Raw genomic sequence first — 21,518 nt, 5'->3', positions numbered from 1 at the left:
TAATCACATCCTTCTTATTCCACACCTATCTTTTGTATGTAAACCACCTCAGTGGTTTTTGAATGAGCCCGTTTTTATTCATATGTTAATTAGCTTCCAGCCAGCATAGGAAGTTCCCAGCTGCACTCCTCTTTGCTATTCTTTCCTAGTGTTTGCAAACAGGAAGTTAGCAGCAGCAGCCTGTGCTGTATACATACATATGAAAGAATAGCACAGAGGGTGCCCGATGAGACTTCTGGGGTGCACCAATCGGCTTATTAACATATGAATAAAAACGGGCTCATTCAAAAACCACTGAGGCGATTTACATACAAAAGGTACGTGTGGAATAGCCTTTCTATTTGGATGGGAATTTGAGGTTGAGGACTGCTTCAAATTCCTCTGTGTGAACCTAGCCTTACACTCCAATAGCACGTTTAACCCAGTATAATGTTTGGAAAATAGACCTGTACTTTGTTGCCATAATAAAGAGTGTCAAACTTCATGTGTTTTTATTATATAGACATCAACAGCAAATTGTCCTGTAATATAAGCTTGTTTGAAATTTTCGAAGTGTTCTTTTATGTAATGGAAACACTCATGAGCACAGCAGTGATTCTAAGTGAAAAGTCTGGTGTAACACTGACTGGAATTATATGTGCATAGAGGATTGTGGAGCCATAAATTCTGATTGTCCACAAACTAAATTATTCCACTAGATGCTAACCCCATCCAAAATAGTGAGAAAAGATTCCGGAGTTTCCTAATTTATTTAGAGGCATGGATGTATCTTACGCTGGAGCCGAGAAATTCCTGTTTCCACCACAGTGTTTTTTGGCTGTGGCTCGCTATGTGGGGCCTTAGCCTTATGGTGCATTTTCTGGTGCACTGTTTGCACATTAAGCTCCCCCCCCTGTCAACAGGTCCTACCAGACAGACGAGACTCAAAAACTGTTAGAAAGTGTCTAAGACTGGACCTAACACGGTGTAAACGCTGCAGCAAAAAGTTTTAAAGTCCCTGCAAAGTGGATGTGAATCCCATCCACACATTTCAGAAAAATACACGCAGTGAAAATACTGTGATTACTAAAAACATTGTGTTCTTGGAAATCGCAGCATGTCAATTATTCGTATGGAAACGATGGCGGTTTCCTTATAGGTGTAATTGAATCATAAAGTCTGCAGAGGAAAACTCTGCAGACTTTCTGTGAAAAAGCGCTGCAAGAAAAACTGCAATGCATTTCCGTCACAGTTGTTCCTGCAGCACTTTTTCACTACTGGCTCACTACATGGCGCCTTAGCCTAAAACACATAGAAAATGAGGTGTAAAGGTTTTTGGTGCACATAATGCCCGAATTCTGGTGCATGTTGATTCATTTATCTCCCCGAGTGTATTTCTGGTTCTTTGCTTACATCTATGCCACTAGGTCATGTCCACATGTGGAGAGATCACTTACTGTCTCTATCTATCCCCATACCATGATAGATTGTAAGCTCTTGCGGACAGGGCTCCTGAACCAGTTTGTGGCTCTTGCTGTTGTACTTGTTTTGTGCATTTTGTGTGTAACCCCTCAAAAGTATTATCATTAATAATATTAATAATCAGAGCGCTGCAGCTATTTAGAATTTTCCTACTATTTTATTTAAGAACTGTGTAATGATAAATGTTTATTATTAATATTAATTGTATCATCCTCTCATCTTCATATTTCTAGTTGTACATTGGAGGAGGCTGGCTGAGGGAGTGTAGCATTCACTTCCTGTAGTAGCAGTATGTACTACCGTATGAGGTGGATAGGACATGTGTACATACCTGCTAGAAGTCTGCTGAGCATAGAGTGTATGGCAGGGTACGTGGCCGCCTACTTATGTGATGTGGGACGCCTGCCTGCCTGCCTGCCTGGCTTCTAATAACAGTCATTTGCCTTACTGCGCCATCTAGTGGTCAGAGTGCGGGACTTCAGGCAGTTTCGTGTGATCAGTTAGGACGGTGTTGAGAAGGGGAACCTGCTTACATGTGGAATCCAGCACATGAGGCGCAGAGAGCTGGACACACCTGGGTGGACGGGGCACGTTATTCCTCCCAATGTACTTTTCGGAACTTCGTAGTACCCTTGAGTGATACAGAGCCCATTACTTGTTTCCCACAAGGGGTGAGACGCCATTAGCAGAGAAGGGGGCATACTTTACTATGCTTTCTCTGTAAATGTATAAACACGTCTCTCCGTGTACAGGCACTGCATTATCCCGGCTCCTCTTGTGGTGGTCCCCTGTATGCCCACCTGCCCTACAGTGCGGGCTCGGGGCACATGGATCCGCTCCTGGCACCCAGGCTCTGACAAGTAGACGGGGGAGGGGCTAGAGTGGCTCCTGCACTCGCCTCAGAGCTGCTGAAATGGATTCAGAGCCAGTGTGAGGAGAGACGTGTCGTCCCCTGGTAACTGAAGGCGAGCGCTGGCTCAGTGCATGGGTCCGGCTGAGCGGGCTGCCAGAGCTGAGGTGACTGAGGTGACGCTGCCTTCCCTCTCCAGGAGAGAGCCGCCGCCGCCGCCGCCGCTACTGCCGGAGCTTGTGCGGACTTGTTGCTGCTGCCCGTGTCCAGCACGACGGACGGGCTGTGGAGCTTACACGGAGCGCCCGCGGACTTCTCTGCTCAGTCCCGTCCAGGTACTTACTGGAGCCGCTCCATTGCAGCACACTGGTGCAGTTCGCGCCTTGTTGCACCTGGACAAGACATGGTAGAAGCCGTCTCCTCACAAGCTGTGAGGCAGAGGATGGGACCCAGGATTTGTTCTCCACAACTCAGTGACACACTGATGGTACTGGATGGGTAATGGAGCTGTCCTAGGTATGTGTTGTGTGCCAGTGACTGGCAGACTTACAGGCTGCATACCTGTATCCTCCTGTGCCCCTCACATAGTAGCCCTCTGCATAGACTGAACCTGTACCCTGCTGCTACTGCTGCTGTGTTACACATGTGGATGGAGACTGCTGGACAAGCACTGGACACAAGAGCACCCTTTAAGTAGAACTTCCATTAAACCTACAGATCATTGTACCATCCTAAATAAAAGCCTGTTACAGGAAAATGGCAGCTGGGGTAGCAGCATGGCTACCCTTTGCGCGGGCAGCTGCCATTGGCTGGATGCCGGTGGCATCAGGCCCTATGCCACCTCCACCTAGAGGTGAAAAAAGAAGGTCTCAGGACTCCTTGATTGTATTGAACGTCAGTGGCACCCGCTTCCAAACCTGGAGGAACACGCTAGAGCGCTACCCGGATACTCTCCTTGGCAGCACGGAAAGAGACTTTTTCTTTAATCAGGATACAGGAGAATATTTCTTTGATAGGGACCCGGACATTTTCCGCCATATACTCAACTTTTACCGCACAGGTCGACTTCACTACCCGCGCCATGAATGTATTGCAGCATATGATGAAGAACTGGCATTTTTTGGTATTCTCCCTGAGATTGTTGGGGACTGCTGTTATGAGGAATACAAAGACCGAAGAAGGGAAAATGCAGAGAGGTTACTGGACGATGCTGACAGTGACAGCACAGCGGAGGGACCCCTGCCCCCCATGTCAGCAAGGCAGAGAATGTGGCGAGCATTCGAGAACCCCCACACCAGTACTCTGGCTTTAGTATTCTACTATGTAACTGGTTTCTTCATTGCGGTATCAGTCATCGCCAATGTTGTGGAGACTGTACCATGTGGTACAATTCCGGGAACCATGCGAGAGTTGCCCTGCGGAGAGCGTTATGTTGTGGCTTTTTTCTGTCTGGATACCGCATGTGTCATGATCTTCACGGTGGAGTACTTACTGCGTTTGGTGGCTGCGCCCAGTCGATATCGGTTTGTACGAAGTGTAATGAGCATCATTGACGTGGTGGCAATCATGCCCTATTACATAGGTCTGGTGATGACAAACAACGAGGACGTAAGTGGTGCTTTTGTTACCCTGAGGGTGTTCCGGGTTTTTCGGATCTTTAAGTTTTCCCGCCACTCACAGGGCCTGAGGATCTTGGGCTATACTCTTAAGAGCTGCGCCTCAGAATTGGGCTTTCTGCTATTCTCCCTTACTATGGCCATCATCATCTTTGCCACCGTAATGTTTTATGCGGAGAAGGGCTCCCTAAACAGCAAATTCACTAGTATACCCGCTGCGTTTTGGTATACCATTGTGACCATGACAACACTGGGGTAAGTCTCACGCTGACATAAGTTTATTAACTACTCAACATTTCTTTCTATTATACAATACATTGTAAGAACTATTTAATTGTGTCATTGGCACTTTGTGTCACTCATGTTGCTCATCTAGATAATAGTCTGATCCTTAACTTTCATTTGTGCGTGTCATTTCTAATAAGATATAATATATATATATATATATATATATATATATAGATATATATATAGATATATATATATAGATATAGATATATATATATATGTAGTAAGTAAGTAAAGTAGAGCAGCAGTCATAGTCATACACGTGTCCCTGAACCCCTCTGGGCTACTGATATATGAGAGGGTGATAAAGTTTAGTAGCATGGCTTACCCATTTATCATGTTGTGATATTTGAAGTAGGTCAAGATTTACCGTCTCATGTTTCCATAGACCTGTGCTCATTACACGTATGTCAGACATTGACCATGAACTTCTTTAGGTTTCACTTGTTGACCCTACAGTTTCCTGTGCAACGTCAAAGACATTTCTGCTGCACAAAACGTAGAGTACTTTTCATAAGGTGTGTATATGAGTGGACCCTAGGTCTGCTGAATATATTGCATGGCATGTTGACTGTTTCCATACATGTACCTATATGGAGAATGATCATGAGTTCATCATATACCAGAAAGCTTATTTGGAGGATTGCTCTTTTATCAATATAGACAATCTGTTTTTCTACAGCTCATGCTCAATGTTATATCAACATGCAGGATATTTAGACTTGCTTTAAAGAGGTATGTTAGTTTTTCTTGCCCATTTTTCTCCTCAGCTAAAGGTATAGAGGATACATAATATATAAGCATGTAGAGACAGAGAGGATCAAAGATGAGGGTTTCTCTCTTCAGCCAGGATGATGAGAAAGCATATATATATAGGCATTCTTGGGATCCCATAAGTATTAGACAGTATGGATATATGATGTTATGTGAAACTGGAACTATACAGTATTACCAAATATTGAACATAACGTGAAAACTTTCAAAAATATTTGTAGATGTTTTTATTTTCTGATTAATCTAAAACAGAAGAATGAAGAAACTCTATACATATTATTGTTTAAAAAAATAATATACTGTCCAAAGTCTACAGCTCCTATGAAGACCTACACTCACCGGCCACTTTATTAGGTACACCATGCTAGTAACGGGTTGGACCCCCTTTTGCCTTCAGAACTGCCTCAATTCTTCGTGGCATAGATTCAACAAGGTGCTGGAAGCATTCCTCAGAGATTTTGGTCCATATTGGCATGATGGCATCACACAGTTGCCGCAGATTTGTCGGCTGCAAATCCTTGATGCGAATCTCCCGTTCCACCACATCCCAAAGATGCTCTATTGGATTGAGATTTGGTGACTGTGGAGGCCATTGGAGTACAGTGAACTCATTGTCATGTTCAAGAAACCAGTCTGAGATGATTCCAGCTTTATGACATGGCGCATTATCCTGCTGAAAGTAGCCATCAGATGTTGGGTACATTGTGGTCATAAAGGGATGGACATGGTCAGCAACAATACTCAGGTAGGCTTTGGCGTTGCAACGATGCTCAATTGGTACCAAGGGGCCCAAAGAGTGCCAAGAAAATATTCCCCACACCATGACACCACCACCACCAGCCTAAACCGTTGATACAAGGCAGGATGGATCCATGCTTTCATGTTGTTGACGCCAAATTCTGACCCTACCATCCGAATGTCGCAGCAGAAATCGAGACTCATCAGACCAGGCAACGTTTTTCCAATCTTCAATTGTCCAATTTCGATGAGCTTGTGCAAATTATAGCCTCAGTTTCCTGTTCTTAGCTGAAAGGAGTGGCACCCGGTGTGGTCTTCTGCTGCTGTAGCCCATCTGCCTCAAAGTTCGACGTACTGTGCGTTCAGAGATGCTCTTCTGGCTACCTTGGTTGTAACGGGTGGCTATTTGAGTCACTGTTGCCTTTCTATCAGCTCGAACCAGTCTGGCCATTCTCCTCTGACCTCTGGCATCAACAACGCATTTCCGCCCACAGAACTGCCGCTCACTGGATGTTTTTTCTTTTTCGGACCATTCTCTGTAAACCCTAGAGATGGTTGTGTGTGAAAATCCCAGTAGATCAGCAGTTTCTGAAATACTCAGACCAGCCCTTCTGGCACCAACAACCATGCCACGTTCAAAGGCACTCAAATCACCTTTCTTCCCCATACTGATGCTCGGTTTGAACTGCAGGAGATTGTCTTGACCATGTCTACATTCCTAAATGCACTGAGTTGCCACCATGTGATTGGCTGATTAGAAATTAAGTGTTAACGAGCAGTTGGACAGGTGTACCTAATAAAGTGGCCGGTGAGTGTATGTGTCTCCATGGTTACAGACTGCAATCTAACTTATCCAACAATTATGTGTTGTAGTATTTGCCCTCATTAGCCAATACCTTTTGTATTTATGTGTAGTTTGTTAAGAGGCAGAGGGTAGATGATAACCACATTTCAGAATTAGATGTCACACAGCGTTTGTTTATATCCTGTAACCATGGGGACAAATGGCTTTAAAGGGTCTGAAAGACATTTTTAATTTTTTTTTAATTACGTAATTACGATTGTTAAAAAAAAACACATAGTAAAAGTACACACCTCTTTTAGGAGCCATTCAATTGGTGAAAAGTGAAGAGAAATTCCTCTTCATTTTCCGACTGCCGACTTTTCTCACCTGATCAGGCCCAGATGAATGGGACTACTCTGTGGGGAGTCTTGAGCTGCAGATGCAGTAAGATCAAGCCAAATTTTTTTTTTTTTCTGCAATCTCTGCCTGCCATTGAAAACAATGGGAGGTAGAATCCACCCACAAATCAGCTTCGAATTCCTACATGTGAACACCCCCTTAAAAGTGGTAATCCAGTCACAAGTTGCCCCCAACATCAGAACTTGCTGATTTCCAAGGATCTGAATGCTGGGAACCCCACGATAATGAGAACTGGACTATTTTGCAGCAGGTTGGAATTGCACACTGTAGATATGGGGTAACATTTTGTGATTCCACCTTTAACACAGTTGACTGATGAGAGACTTTTTTGGCTTCTCAGTCATTGGGTCTTAGTCCAATGCGTTGCAAGAACATAATGAAAAGTAGATAGGGGTAGTCACTCTTTTTTGTGAGATACGATGACAACTGTTTCTTTTATTTGAGGGTCACTATGCATGTGTGTCCATTTCTCCACTGTGAACATTAACTAGGACTCTTTCTCGCTTGACCACATTTTCCATTTATTTCAGTCAATGCAGGCTTTGAACTCATTGCGCCTTCTTCCTCAAAATACTAGACTCCTTTACTAGGATCCTTAGGAGTCCCAATGCTTCTGGACCAGCCACAATTTTCTGCTGGGCTACAAGTAGCTGGCTAGAGGCTGTATTGTGATCCAATGGGATTACTAAGATGAAGTGTGAATGTCTTGTGAGATGATTACCTAAGTATCTGCAAGTCTGAGAACTCCCAGAGGCATTAACATAAGTATTTCTAAACAGGCTTTGCTTTCACAATGGTAGACTTTAGGGTTAGTGCCCCTTTAACATGTTGCTTAGTACAGCTACCAACATATACTCTAGACTTATTTCACAACTCTCATATCAATTCAGTCAATTTCATGTTTCATTGTACGGTAATATGAAATAACTTCCCTTGTGAGTCACTTTCCTCATGCTAATCACAAAATATTTTGTCTTATTATAATTCCTTGTTTCAGCTTGAATGATAATTTTGTATCAGTTTTATATATTTCAGAAGATCTGTCAAGTACTATACATCTAAAACACAGCTTATACCTAGCACAAATTATTTGTATAGGGAAATACAGGTATATAATAAATGCATTGTATTTGCAGGCGCTAGAAAAGACATTGGTCAGAATTTATTATGCCATTCTTAATCAATTTCCCTGGTGGCACAAGATGTACCGTATTTTTCGGACTATAAGACGCACTTTTTTTCCTCCCAATATGGGAGGAAAATGTGTGTGCGTCTTATAGTCCGAATGCAGCGTGTGCAGCGTCTGTGTCCTGTCTATGAGAATCAAAAGGAGAGCAGCACAGTGCCTGCCTGCTCTGCCCCTCCTTCCCTGTCTGTGTCGCGTCATCTTGCAGGAGCAAGATCTGAGAGGCAGGGAAGTAGGGGCGGGCCAGACAGGTGAAGGAAGCGTGGTTTCAAGCTTGCCGAGAAAACCACGCCTCCTTCTCCCGTCTGGCCTGCCCCTCCTTCACTGCCTCTCAGATCTGGCTCCTGCAATGAAGCCACACAGACAGGGAAGGAGGGGCGGGCCAAACGGGAGGAGGAGGCGTGGTTTTCTCGGCAAGCTTGAGACCACGCCTCCTTCACCTGTCTGGCCCGCCCCTACTTCCCTGCCTGTGTGGCTTCATTGCAGGAGCCAGATCTGAGAGGCAGTGAAGGAGGGACGAGCCAGATGGGTGAAAGAGGCGTGTTTTCAAGTTTGCTTAGAAAACCACACCTCCTTCACCTGTCTGGCCCGCCCCTTTTTCTCTTCTTGCATAGCTTCACTGCAGGGTGTCTCTTTCCATCCATGGATGAGATTATAATATATATATATATATAATATATATATATATATATGTTCAAATCACCCCCATATCCCTAGAATACATATAAAACAAAAACATTACTGTTGAAACACATACACATTTGGTATCCCTGTGTCCGAAAGCCCCTGGTTCTATTTACATTGGTGAAATATTATATTATTAGGTTATTAAATATTTTACCAATTTTTTTTGCTTAAAATTTTTTTTTTCTCTATTTTCCTCCTCTAAAACCTTAGTGCGTCTTACGGTCCGGTGCGTCTTATAGTCCGAAAAATACGGTACCTATTTTATTAAGAGGCTTGAGCCAGAATTTTAATCTATACCCAGTTTGCATATGGGTCTGTGTAAAACAGATGGTATAAAATAGTGTAGTAGGCCATGGACTGCTATTTTAGTCATAAGTAGTATTAAATAGATGCAAACCAATGATTTGCGACTATTTTATGCCACTTTTCTGGCACAAGGAAATTGACATAGCCTCCACTGTGTGCCTCAGAGGAGGTCAGTGCTCTGTAGGGGAGCATATAACTTAACAAAAAAAGCTGTTAGTAAATTACTTCATACTGTTGTACTACACTATAAACTTGTGTGTATGGCCAGCTATGGAACATAGAAAAACCTATTCTTCAAGTGAATAACATTTGCCTTATATTAAATTGGTCATACAGTACATAAATATTATTCCAATTTTATATTAGTTATTACTGTGTTGTAAGCACATAACTCACATAACCTCTTGCATAGTTTTCTAATAAAAATGAGATTACACACCATTCTTTTGACCATAGAAGCCAATATTATTGAATAATGAATCAATAATAATAAGTGAAATTCACATCAAAGCCACCATTGTTTTTTTTAATGAGAAATTTGTTTTGCTGTTCAAACATTGAAGTTTTTTTTTTTTTTTTTACTATGAATTCAGTATGGAAAACCGCAGCACATTACCACACTTGCATTAACCTCATTCAATCTGACTAACACACATCAGGATCCTCGGTATATCTCTGCAGTAGAGATCCTTGTATTTCTACTGTGGATTCTTTAGCAAATCCACATGAAAATTCTGAGTTTCATATCCATTTTGCAAACCGCCTAATCTATGTCATGTAGCTGCACTACTTTTTTCATCTGACTCTGCCTTTATTATCTACTTCCTTTATTCAGCACCTTTCTTCATTAAAGGGGTTGTCCAGGTAATATTGGACAACCCTTTAACTTTTAAGTCAGCTGGGGCAGTGAAGAAAAGAAAAAGCATACTCCGCTGTCCTCCAGTGTCCTCCTGGCACGTCCTGCTTCTTCACTGAGGCCAACAAGTGGCTTCAGCGGAACTCCAGAAGAAACCCAGGAGAAGCTGCTGGAGCTGAAGAACTGGGACGTGCCAGTAGGACATCGGAGCATTGGGTGCAGGTGAGTATGCTTTTTTTTTTTTATTAAACATTAAAAGGTTTGTCCATTTTTGCCTGGACAGCCCCACTAACCAGGAACTATTTAGCATTTTTTTCTGTGTTATTGTTAAGTCCCTATTGCTGTGCAAAATAACAACTGGTGACCCTAGCATTTATGGATATAAGGCTAGGTATAAATCTGCAATGGAGTCTTGGTAGCGTTACACATTACACAACCAGTGTGGTCAGCAGAAAGCGTGGCGTCATTAAAGGGGCTCTATCATTGAGAAAAGTCATTTTTAGCTAAGCCCATACTTGCATAGCCTTTAGACTATTCCACACGTACCTTTTGTATGTAAATTGCCTCAGTAGGTTTGGATAAGTCTGTTTTTATTCCTATGCTAATTAGCCTTCTCCGTGCACCCCAGAAGTGTCTGTGTGCACCTTCTATTCTCTATGTGTATGAGAGCAGAAAGATGAGTCATCAGCACAGCAGTCTCTCTGCTCTCATACACTTAGAGCAGACAGTGCACACAGACACTACTGGAGTGCATGGAAAAGGCTAATTAGCATATGAATAAAAACTGACTTATTCAAAAACTACTGAGGCAATTTACATACAAAAGGTAGGTGTGGAATAGCCTTTCTAAAGGCTATGCAAGAATGTGATTAGTTAAAGGGATTCTACCACTAAAACCTTTTTTTTTTGTGGATAAGACGTCGGAATAGACTTTAGAAAGGCTATTCGTCTCTTACCTTTAGACATGGTCTCCGCTGCGCTGTTCCTTAGAAATACCGTTTTTTACCAGTATGCAAATGAGTTCTCTCGCAGTGATGGGGGCGGGCCCCAGCGCTCAAACAGCGATGGGGGTGTCCCCACCACTGCCAGAAAAGTGTCTCCAGCGAAGCCTCCTTTTCATTCGCGGCATCATCTTCAACGTCTTCTTCCGGCGCAGGCTCGTAACTTCTAGGCTTCGGGCCTTGAGCAGAGCAGGCGCACAGGCCACGGGAAAATGGCCGCTAACAATACTGTGCAAGCCGCCATTTTCCCGTGGCCTGTGCGCCTGCGCAGTCTGCTCTGCCCAAGGACTGATAGAGCCACTTTAAAGTATTTTGAGTGTCAAACTTATACAAGCAGCATATTAGAAAGTATTTTATTATTACATTAAAAATAAAAGATCTTGCCACTGAAGTTAGACTTATAATTGATATTTATAAAATGCTGTGAAAGAAGCCTTGAAGACAGACTAGATTTAGCTGGAAATGGTTATATGCAAATGCTTATTGTCAACATGACATTATTCATTATTAGAATATATGGCTAAGGCGTTCTTAGATTAATTGAGGTGGTTGAATGATTGTACAGAGACTTATAATTACCAGGTACTGAGATTTCTGTTTCCCAAAGGAAAACTTTTCAACTGCGAGACTGCCAGCGACATTCCCTCTTTGCTCTACATTGTTATTTATCTTTCAATAACATCAGGTTGTAATGTGAACTAGGGCTGGGCTTTTTTGAGCTAAATCAAAATCACAATTACTTAAACATTTGAACATACAAGCCACACCCCCTATTTATATGCCAGCCATGATACCGAAATTTGGTTTTGGGTATTCACATATCAGCAATCCTGATTGGATATCATACAGTGAGCGACATATGTTGTAGCAAATAGCAGTGTGAGACAAGAAGGCAAGGATGCAAAATAATTGGAATATTCAATATGAACAAGTTCACACCAATTAATTCAGCTGCCTTTTGATTATTTTTTGATTATTGCTCCGTCCTAGTGTGACCAACGCACAAAGTTTATCAACATGAAACCTCAAAAATTAGATCAAGTGGTGTGGCATGATTGTGCAGCATCTCCTGTTTGTCGAAGTCAGTTATCGACACTTGTTAACAGAGAGGAACAAAATCCTTGAACTGAAATCCCTTGGTTTATCAACCCAGCTGATCGCTAGGTGTCTAGTCTGAGATGTCAGTACTGTTCAACGTTGCATCTCCTGGAGATTGGGAGACAGTGATAGCAAATGGTGCTCAAAGGCAAATTCCTTCACGGATGGATCATGGAAAAACGCACTGATCCAATCTGCACTGCAGATGAAATTGGACATCACAGCCCAAGTCTGGGGTGGAAAACAATGTGTATAAGCCAGACATGAACCTTCTAAATACTGCAACTAAAAACTGCATGTAGTTTTTCCAACAAAAAGTGCCATGTAAACAAAGGCTCACTATTCATTATCCCAGTATGCATTGTATTGTAATGTAATACATTGATAACTCCTGGTTTGCTGGCAAAGTTGTAATGTGATACAACTGCAGTTCTAATCTTCATGCCGCCATCAATTTAGCCAAGAGAATTTAGATATGGTTAGGGAAAATCCAGGGGACTTCTATTCCTGGGTTGTTACAGGTGATGAAACATGGGTCCTCTACCATAATCCTGAGACCAAACAAGAGTCCATGCAATGGAATCACAAGGGGTCAACAACTCCAAAGAAATTTTGTGTGCAGCATTCAGCTGGAAAAGTCATGGCAACAGGTTTTTTGGGATACAGAAGGTGTTTTATTATTAGAATTTCTGGAGCCATCTTTGCTTTAACAATGAATGTGTTACATGAGGTAGTCAAAGAGAAACAGTGGGATGTTGTCTGCAGGTGTGTAACTGCTTCACGACAATGTGCCAGCTCTCAAGTCTTTCAAATCACAAGCTGCTATCAGGGAATGTGGCCTAATGAAGCTTAGCCATCCACCTTCCAGACCTGGATGTCAATGATCTCTTTTGTAACCTGAAGAATTATTTGCATGGTCAATGATTTCCTGATAATAATGCAGTCAGAGAGGCAGTAACAGGGTTCCAGCAGCAGCAGCAAGAAGTCTCCTATTCCGAGGGCATCCAATCACTAGAGGTGAAGTGGAAAAAGTGTGTTGAAAAGTAGAGAGTTAAATTATCACAAAAATTTTATTTTCATACTCAGGTAACTTATATAACATCTCTCGTACTACCTGTTCTTTATGCTTTGGCTCTCTATGATTCACATCTGATTTTGAATGTGTAAACCCACCCAAAAGGATGCACTTATGCCAGGTTAACATGGCACTAGGGCTGGGTAGTTAAGACATCCAGACCAAAACTGCTACTATTAAATTCTGGGTTCTCTTCAGACCCCAGAGTATAAGTAGTGGCGGCCCAGGGAAGATGGCAAACAGTGATATTCTCCTCCCCTTGACTCTGACCCAATTCTTTGCCCTCTTCAGGCCAGTAATTGGGCCTCAGCAGTCACATGGCATTGTGACAATTGCCTCTATTACTACAGTGGCGGATAGGCTTGGCTGTCACTCCATAGCAAATGAACAAATTCCAGTTAGGTTGTTTTTCTTAACTGCTTTCTTTTGATTACACTCTAATATTTTATATTAAGGTTGAACACAATACAAAAAGGCTGTTTAAAAAAAAAAAAAAAAATATATATATATATATATATATATATATATATATATATATATATATATATATATACAAATGAGCTGTTTGGCGTGACAAGAGTGTTGGCACTTACCTTTTTGGAGCAATGACAACACCCTTGCTACTCCAAAGAGCTCACTTCTTGAAAAACAGTGATATCTCTGCCACAGAGGCAGTGAGTGATTCACAAGAGTCAGGTAACCCTCACCTATCTGCGGGGCTAGGTGGATGTGCTGGGATCTTGTGATAGACTTCCTTTAAGACTATATTCCTATATTATTGAGGACTGTATAGACAGATGTGGTGGCATCTTTATACTCCAAGAATAAGGATATATGTTCTAGGGTTTAAAAAAATGTTTAGCTTGCCATGAATACATTGATTTTATGTGTCACTAACAGTAATTGGGAAGAGAAGTAATAAGGTAATGAGCATAAGCATGTTTTGTGAGCATGTAGCCCAGATTGCAGTGAAATCATTACAGTTACTGTCCATGGTACTGAAACTGAACAGTGTTCTGTAATTTACAGTCCTTGTAATGATCATTTACTGCAAGCATTATTTCTGTAAAGCATGATTTAGGTGACTAAATCAATGTGCTTAAACCTACTGCAGATTAAATCTGAATAACATAAATACTAGGTAGTATAAACATGGCACAAAGGGAAATCTCTTTTTATTTTAACACATTAAAACATTCATGTATGCGAGAGAGAAGATTAGAAACTTTAAAGGCAACAGACAGCCCTTAAAGTCAGTCTCTGCACTACTGAGAGATTCAGATAAAGTTTTCTGATTTCTGTCATATGCGCTGTTATCATGGGGAACTTGTGTTGAGCTATGGCCTGGTTCACATCTGCGTTCAGGCCTTTCCATTCCCCTTTCATGAAAAATGCGGAGAGAAAAGTCCTGCAAGCAGCGCTTTTCTCTCCCCATTTTTTGTGTGGAAACCGGATTAGGATTAGGTTTCCGTTCGAGGGGGGTCCCCAAGTGTACTCCCCAAACGGAAACCCATGCGCAGATGTGAAATGGGCCTTAATCACCAGATATATTGTCCACACATAGTACAAAAAGAAAATTATTTTTTATATACATCAAGAGAATAAATTTAGGCATTCTGCCACTCCTTGGTTTTAGCAAATTTGGGTTAAACCTATTTAGCAGAGAGACCCCTACCAATAAATGGTTGGCAGCATTGAGAGTACTGTGTCTGGCGAATTGGATCCACACACAGTCTGTATTACAAAGCAATACTCCACTTTTTTTTGTATTTTCTTCTAAGCTATGCAAGCTTCTCATCTAAGTAAATTCAAAATTTGCTGTTCCTGATTCTGGCACTCATGTCTATATTTTGTTTCTGTAAAACACTGCAAAGCTCATGAAGCTCATAATGCCAGGACTTGAGAATGTGAAGATAATGTCACAGCAGGTCCTGGAAGCTGCACAAACAGCTACTGATAATGCTAGGGAAGGTAATGGGGGCATGGTGACTGAGAGAGGAGGGAACCACAGGGGCAGAGGCAGAAGAGGAGCATGAGGGCATTTATGTAGGAAAGTAAGGAGAACATTGGAGGTGGACTATGTTGAATTTTAGCTCACATGGTGGTTATTGGGAGCATAGAGAGATCTTCTGTTTACACAGCAATACATGCTAGAAAAAATGAGGTTACACTGTGATCTTGTGACTTATTGAAGAACGTGAAAGCAGAATAAGGATAAATGCTCTGAGTAGACAACTATTAGAATTGAGGTAGTCTTTCACACAATATAATGAATAAAAAAACAAACTCAGAAGTGTTCTTTTTAAGGGACCTGTTCCATCTTCTTTGCTCTATCTCATTTAAACTTTGTCATTATGTTGCAGACAGTATACTGACCGAAGGTTCAAGAGTACATGTACTTTCATGAAGTGAGAGTGTGTCCTTCATTTCATTAATACAAAGAGAAGATTTTATGAACGTCTTGAACAGAAAAATGCACTTAAGCCAGCTAAGGCCAATTCCTTTATTTAGCTTAATCAACATTTGCTGACTAAGTGCCACAAAGGTGCCAACATTATAAGAGGTATATACAAAAAGCAATTGACAATGTGCTGTAAAAGAAGAGTAATGAAAAGTAGTGGAGAGAATCTAAAAAGAGTTTCTTGAAACTTATATGTACTTAGTTGTACATTCAAATACATTATAATAAAGACATCAAAGGAAGACAGGCTTTTCTGAAGTGTAGTCTGCCTTTGTGCAATTATGTTTATATTCTCTTTACTCTCATGCACTCACCAAAATTTACGTATATATACTTGCAGCTTTCTCACATATTTCTATGACATGAGGAATTCGCATTTCATAAAGCAATTACCTGTCTCTAGGAGGTAACATCACTGATTGGTAGGAGTTCAGCCTCTAGGACCCCCACTAGTAATGAGAGTTAAAGGGGTTTTCCAGGCAAAAATGTTGTTTTTTTTAAGTTCTATTAGAACTATGAATGGGTTAATAAATGCACCCATATACCTTTAGCTGTGTTTTGAGTGATTTCTGGATGTCTCTGAGAGCTCTTGGTATCTTCTGTATTTGTTTACATGGTTCATCTTTCTGCTATGTAACTTCCACACTAACCCCTCTCACCACGCTCCCTCCCTCCTCTCTCCCACACACCCATACTATACATCCCGCCCACTACTGTCTATTCCCTCCCTACTCAGCCTAACCCCGACCTCATTATATACTTATCTCTCTTCCTTCCTTCCTTCCTTCCTTCCTTCCTTCCTTCCTTCCTCCTTTTCTGACTGTCGGGGCTCGCTCTTTTCCCAGCGCTGCTCTGTTTTCTGCAGTAATGATTCACCACTACTGCACTAGCATGGGAGCTGCATAGTAGAGGTGGATTATTGACAACAGAGCAACGCTGGGAGAAGCAGCAGCAGTCAGAAAAGAAGGAGGAACTGTCCCACAAGGAGAGAGACTGGAAGGTAAGTATGATGGAGTGGAAGGGGGGGAACTAGTAGTGACATTCCGTTTCTGGAAATGGGGAAGCGGATCGGCACCGGATAACCAGCAAATGTGACTGTCCCAGGGATATGGGTATATATATATATATATATATATATATATATATATATATATATATATAATTACGTTATTTAGAAAGTAGGAGGGGGAGGGTGTTTAAATTAGTGTAGGGATTTCCATTTATCCCGGATAACCCCCCATTAAGTACTGCATCCCCTCACACTCTTCCACTTCACAGTGGCCACCTGGTTATGCAGGGAACTGCAGCTGGCCTCATTCACTTGAATTGTGTGCTGTGGTGCACTTGCAGAAGAAGACTATGCAGGGAGTGTTGCACAGAAACAGCCCTGCAGCCTATTTATTCTCACAATCAATAGAGGTTCCAGAGGATAAATCCTCACTTAGTGATATGCTATCACTTTATGAGATAAAAAACCTCCTCTTTAAATAGAAATGAACCAATGCATTGGCAACTCCTGTCATCTGAATAAGGACATGAAAAATATGCTAGTAATGAAATCATGTCTTTGGGTTAAACTGAGCACTTTATTTAGTACAATAATGTGAAAAATGTTGTACAGAATAAGATGAAGCAGTGAAGCAGCAAAATGTGTGTGGAAACTGATCAGTATGCGTTTGGAGGACACAGAGGAAGTGAGCAGAGTAAACAAAATCAGATGCTTGTCAGTCACTGACTGAAGGGATATCAGCTGCCAGTTGTATGAATGAAGAGGTGGAGACCTCAACTACTCAGGCTAGGTTTATCCATGTCCTTGTAAGACCTGCAGCAAGTAGTGTCTAGTCCAGGGGTGGGCAATTAATTTTTCCATGGGGCTGCATGAGAAATTGAAACTGTTCCAGAGGGCTATGCGCGCTGCGGAAAATTTAGCTCCACCCGCTTCTACGTTGACTCTGCCCATTCTCAATCATTTTTCCATGAACCCTCACAAAGTATAATCCTCCTACAGTCACCTGTACATTATACACCCCCACATTATAACATTTCCCTCCAAATGTCCCACAGTATTAAGTCTCTCTCCTGGTGCCCCAGTTTAAACTGGGGGAATCTAGAGGGGACATTAAACTGGGGCAGCTGGAGGGGGACATTAAACAGTAGGGGTAGTTGAAGGGGGACATTAAACTGGGGGGCAAGTAGAGGCAGACATGTCCACTTCCACAGTTTAATATGCTCCTCCAGCTGCCCCAGTTTAATGTCCTCCTCCATCTACCCCCCCGTTGAATGCTCCCCCTCCTCTACCTTCAGTTTAACTGCCCCCTACATCTGCCCCCAGTTTTATGTCACCCTCCATCTGCTTTCAGTGTAACTGCCCCCAGTTTCCTCCTCTTACTCACACATGCGGTCTCTTCTCTCCTCATCCTCCTTCAGTCTCCATTTCCGGCAGCATGCTCTCTCTGTGTAACAGCAACCACACTGTCCCATGTGGCACCGCCCACTATCGAGTCTTAGCCTATCCTAGTTGAGCTAAAGGGCCTGTGATGACGTCATCACAGATCCTTTAGTGAAATTACCATTCGGCATCTACTTTTATCCCACAAGCTATGCGGGCCGGACAGAACCAGTCAGAGGGCCAGATGTGGCCTGCAGGCCGTACATTGCCCAGGTCCATTATACTATTTGTAAATAAATTTTGTTGCACACACCAATTTTGGGTGAGAAGGATAAGTGAGTTATTTTACAATACAATCAACGCCATTGACGCAAAGCAAAGTATAGATATTGGATGACAGACTAGATCATTTGAGATTCGACGTTTCGGTCGTTAGACCTTCCTCAGAAGTGATCTAGTATGGATAAAGGAGCAGTAAGGTGTCAAGGCGTCTTGACACCTTACTGCTCCTTTATCCATACTAGATCACTTCTGAGGACGGTCTAACAACCGAAACGTCAAATCTCAAATGATCTAGCCTGTCGTCCAATATCTATACTTTGCTTTGCGTCAATGGCGTTGATTGTATTGTAAAATAAATCACTTATCCTTTTCACCCAAAATTGGTGTGTGCAACAAAATTTATTTACAAATGGTTTACATGGGTCGAAGGATCCTATTTTGTTAGCATCACATATAACCCAGAGTGTTCGGTACCATTGAATTTTGTTAGTCCATTATACTATTCACCTGTGTGGTAGACTTGTGCTGCTTGTAACTGCTATTAAAACCTGCATACACTTCTTAGGATGAGGACACACAATGTCCTGCATCTAGTAATAGCCACATCCAATCGCTATGTTTTTACTTCTCTGTAAGTGAATCACAATGAAGTTCAGCTGCGTTTAAATGGATTCTATCATTAGAATCCCATTTTAAGCTAAACCCACGTCGGAATAGCCTTAAGAAAGGCTGCTCTTCCCCAACCAATAGATGTCTTCTCTGCGCCGCCATTCCTTATATATCTCAATTTCCGTCCATATGCTAATTAGTTTTCTCGCAGAACTGGGGGCAGTCCCCAGCACTCAAACAGCATTGGGGGCCTACCATTGCGAGAAAATTATCCAGCGCCGCCTTCTTCTTGTTCGCCTCCTCTGCCTCAAGTACCATCACTAATAAGCAAGTGACACACTGATTAATTCCCAACTCATTACTGAGAGGGGTGACACACTATCTACTTAAATATACACACATGGACAAAACTGTTGCTACCCCTCATTTAATGAAAGAAAAACCCACCATGGTCACAGAAATAACTTAAATCTGACAAAAGTAATAATATATGTAAATGTAAAGCACCATGGAATTAATGGTGCTATATAAATAAACAATAGTAATAATAATAATCCTACTAATTAGAGATGAGCGAACAGTGTTCTATCGAACACATGTTCGATCGGATATCAGGGTGTTCGCCATGTTCGAATCGAATCGAACACCACGTGGTAAAGTGCGCCAAAATTCGATTCCCCTCCCACCTTCCCTGGCGCCTTTTTTGCACCAATAACAGCGCAGGGGAGGTGGGACAGGAACTACGACACTGGGGGCATTGAAAAAAATTGGAAAAAGTCATTGGCTGCCGAAATCAGGTGACCTCCATTTTAGACGAATAGTGGATTTCAAATCCGGGTCATATGAGAATGTGAACTTTGTGACTATGAGACAGGGATAGCTGTACAGGCAGGGATAGCTAGGGATAACCTTTATTTAGGGGGGAATGTTATTAAAAATAACTTTTTGGGGCTCTATCGGGTGTGTAATTGTGATTTTTGTGAGATAAACTTTTTCCCATAGGGATGCATTGGCCAGCGCTGATTGGCCGAATTCCGTACTCTGGCCAATCAGTGCTGGCCAATGCATTCTATTAGCTTGATGAAGCAGAGTGTGCACAAGGGTTCAAGCGCACCCTCGGCTCTGATGTAGCAGAGCCGAGGCTGCACAAGGGTTCAAGCGCACCCTCGGCTCTGATGTAGGAGAGCACACACATTCAGCTCTACTTCATCGGGCTAATAGAATGCATTGGCCAGCGCTGATTGGCCAGAGTACGGAACTCGACCAATCAGCGCTGGCTCTGCTGGAGGAGGCGGAGTCTAAGATCGCTCCACACCAGTCTCCATTCAGGTCCGACCTTAGACTCCGCCTCCTCCGGCAGAGCCAGCGCTGATTGGCCGAAGGCTGGCCAATGCATTCCTATGCGAATGCAGAGACTTAGCAGTGCTGAGTCAGTTTTGCTCAACTACACATCTGATGCACACTCGGCACTGCTACATCAGATGTAGCAATCTGATGTAGCAGAGCCGAGGGTGCACTAGAACCCCTGTGCAAACTCAGTTCACGCTAATAGAATGCATTGGCCAGCGCTGATTGGCCAATGCATTCTATTAGCCCGATGAAGTAGAGCTGAATGTGTGTGCTAAGCACACACATTCAGCACTGCTTCATCACGCCAATACAATGCATTAGCCAGTGCTGATTGGCCAGAGTACGGAATTCGGCCAATCAGCGCTGGCTCTGCTGGAGGAGGCGGAGTCTAAGGTCGGACCTGAATGGAGACTGGTGTGGAGCGATCTTAGACTCCGCCTCCTCCAGCAGAGCCAGCGCTGATTGGTCGAGTTCCGTACTCTGGCCAATCAGCGCTGGCCAATGCATTCTATTAGCCCGATGAAGTAGAGCTGAATGTGTGTGCTTAGCACACACATTCAGCTCTACTTCATCAGGCTAATAGAATACATTGGCCAATCAGCGCTGGCCAATGCATTCTATTAGCTTGATGAAGCAGAGTGTGCACAAGGGTTCAAGCGCACCCTCGGCTCTGATGTAGCAGAGCTGAGGGTGCACAAGGGTTCAAGTGCACCCTCGGCTCTCCTACATCAGAGCCGAGGGTGCGCTTGAACCCTTGTGCAGCCTCGGCTCTGCTACATCAGAGCCGAGGGTGCGCTTGAACCCTTGTGCACACTCTGCTTCATCAAGCTAATAGAATGCATTGGCCAGCGCTGATTGGCCAATGCATTCTATTAGCCCGATGAAGTAGAGCTGAATGTGTGTGCTAAGCACACACATTCAGCACTGCTTCATCACGCCAATACAATGCATTAGCCAGTGCTGATTGGCCAGAGTACGGAATTCGGCCAATCAGCGCTGGCTCTGCTGGAGGAGGCGGAGTCTAAGATCGCTCCACACCAGTCTCCATTCAGGTCCGACCTTAGACTCCGCCTCCTCCAGCAGAGCCAGCGCTGATTGGCCGAATTCCGTACTCTGGCCAATCAGCACTGGCTAATGCATTGTATTGGCTTGATGAAGCAGTGCTGAATGTGTGTGCTTAGCACACACATTCAGCTCTACTTCATCGGGCTAATAGAATGCATTGGCCAATCAGCGCTGGCCAATGCATTCTATTAGCGTGAACTGAGTTTGCACAGGGGTTCTAGT

At 42.8% G+C, this 21,518-nt stretch overlaps 1 protein-coding gene across 1 annotated transcript in view; it reads left to right on the top strand.

Moving 5' to 3' along the window:
* The first annotated feature begins 2,488 nt into the window (after nucleotides 1–2,488).
* KCND2 (potassium voltage-gated channel subfamily D member 2) overlaps nucleotides 2,489–21,518 on the top strand; it is a 325,034-nt gene continuing 306,004 nt past the window's right edge. The window contains exon 1 of the mRNA XM_075274256.1: nucleotides 2,489–4,182. Within this exon, the coding sequence (XP_075130357.1) occupies nucleotides 3,068–4,182 (1,115 nt within the window). The 5' untranslated portion in view covers nucleotides 2,489–3,067. The remainder of the gene's footprint in view (nucleotides 4,183–21,518) is intronic.

Source organism: Leptodactylus fuscus, chromosome 5 (assembly GCF_031893055.1).
Source record: "Leptodactylus fuscus isolate aLepFus1 chromosome 5, aLepFus1.hap2, whole genome shotgun sequence".
Classification (NCBI taxonomy): domain Eukaryota; kingdom Metazoa; phylum Chordata; class Amphibia; order Anura; family Leptodactylidae; genus Leptodactylus; species Leptodactylus fuscus.
Note: the sequence above shows the minus strand (reverse complement) of the source record. Positions and strands in the feature narration are given on the sequence as shown.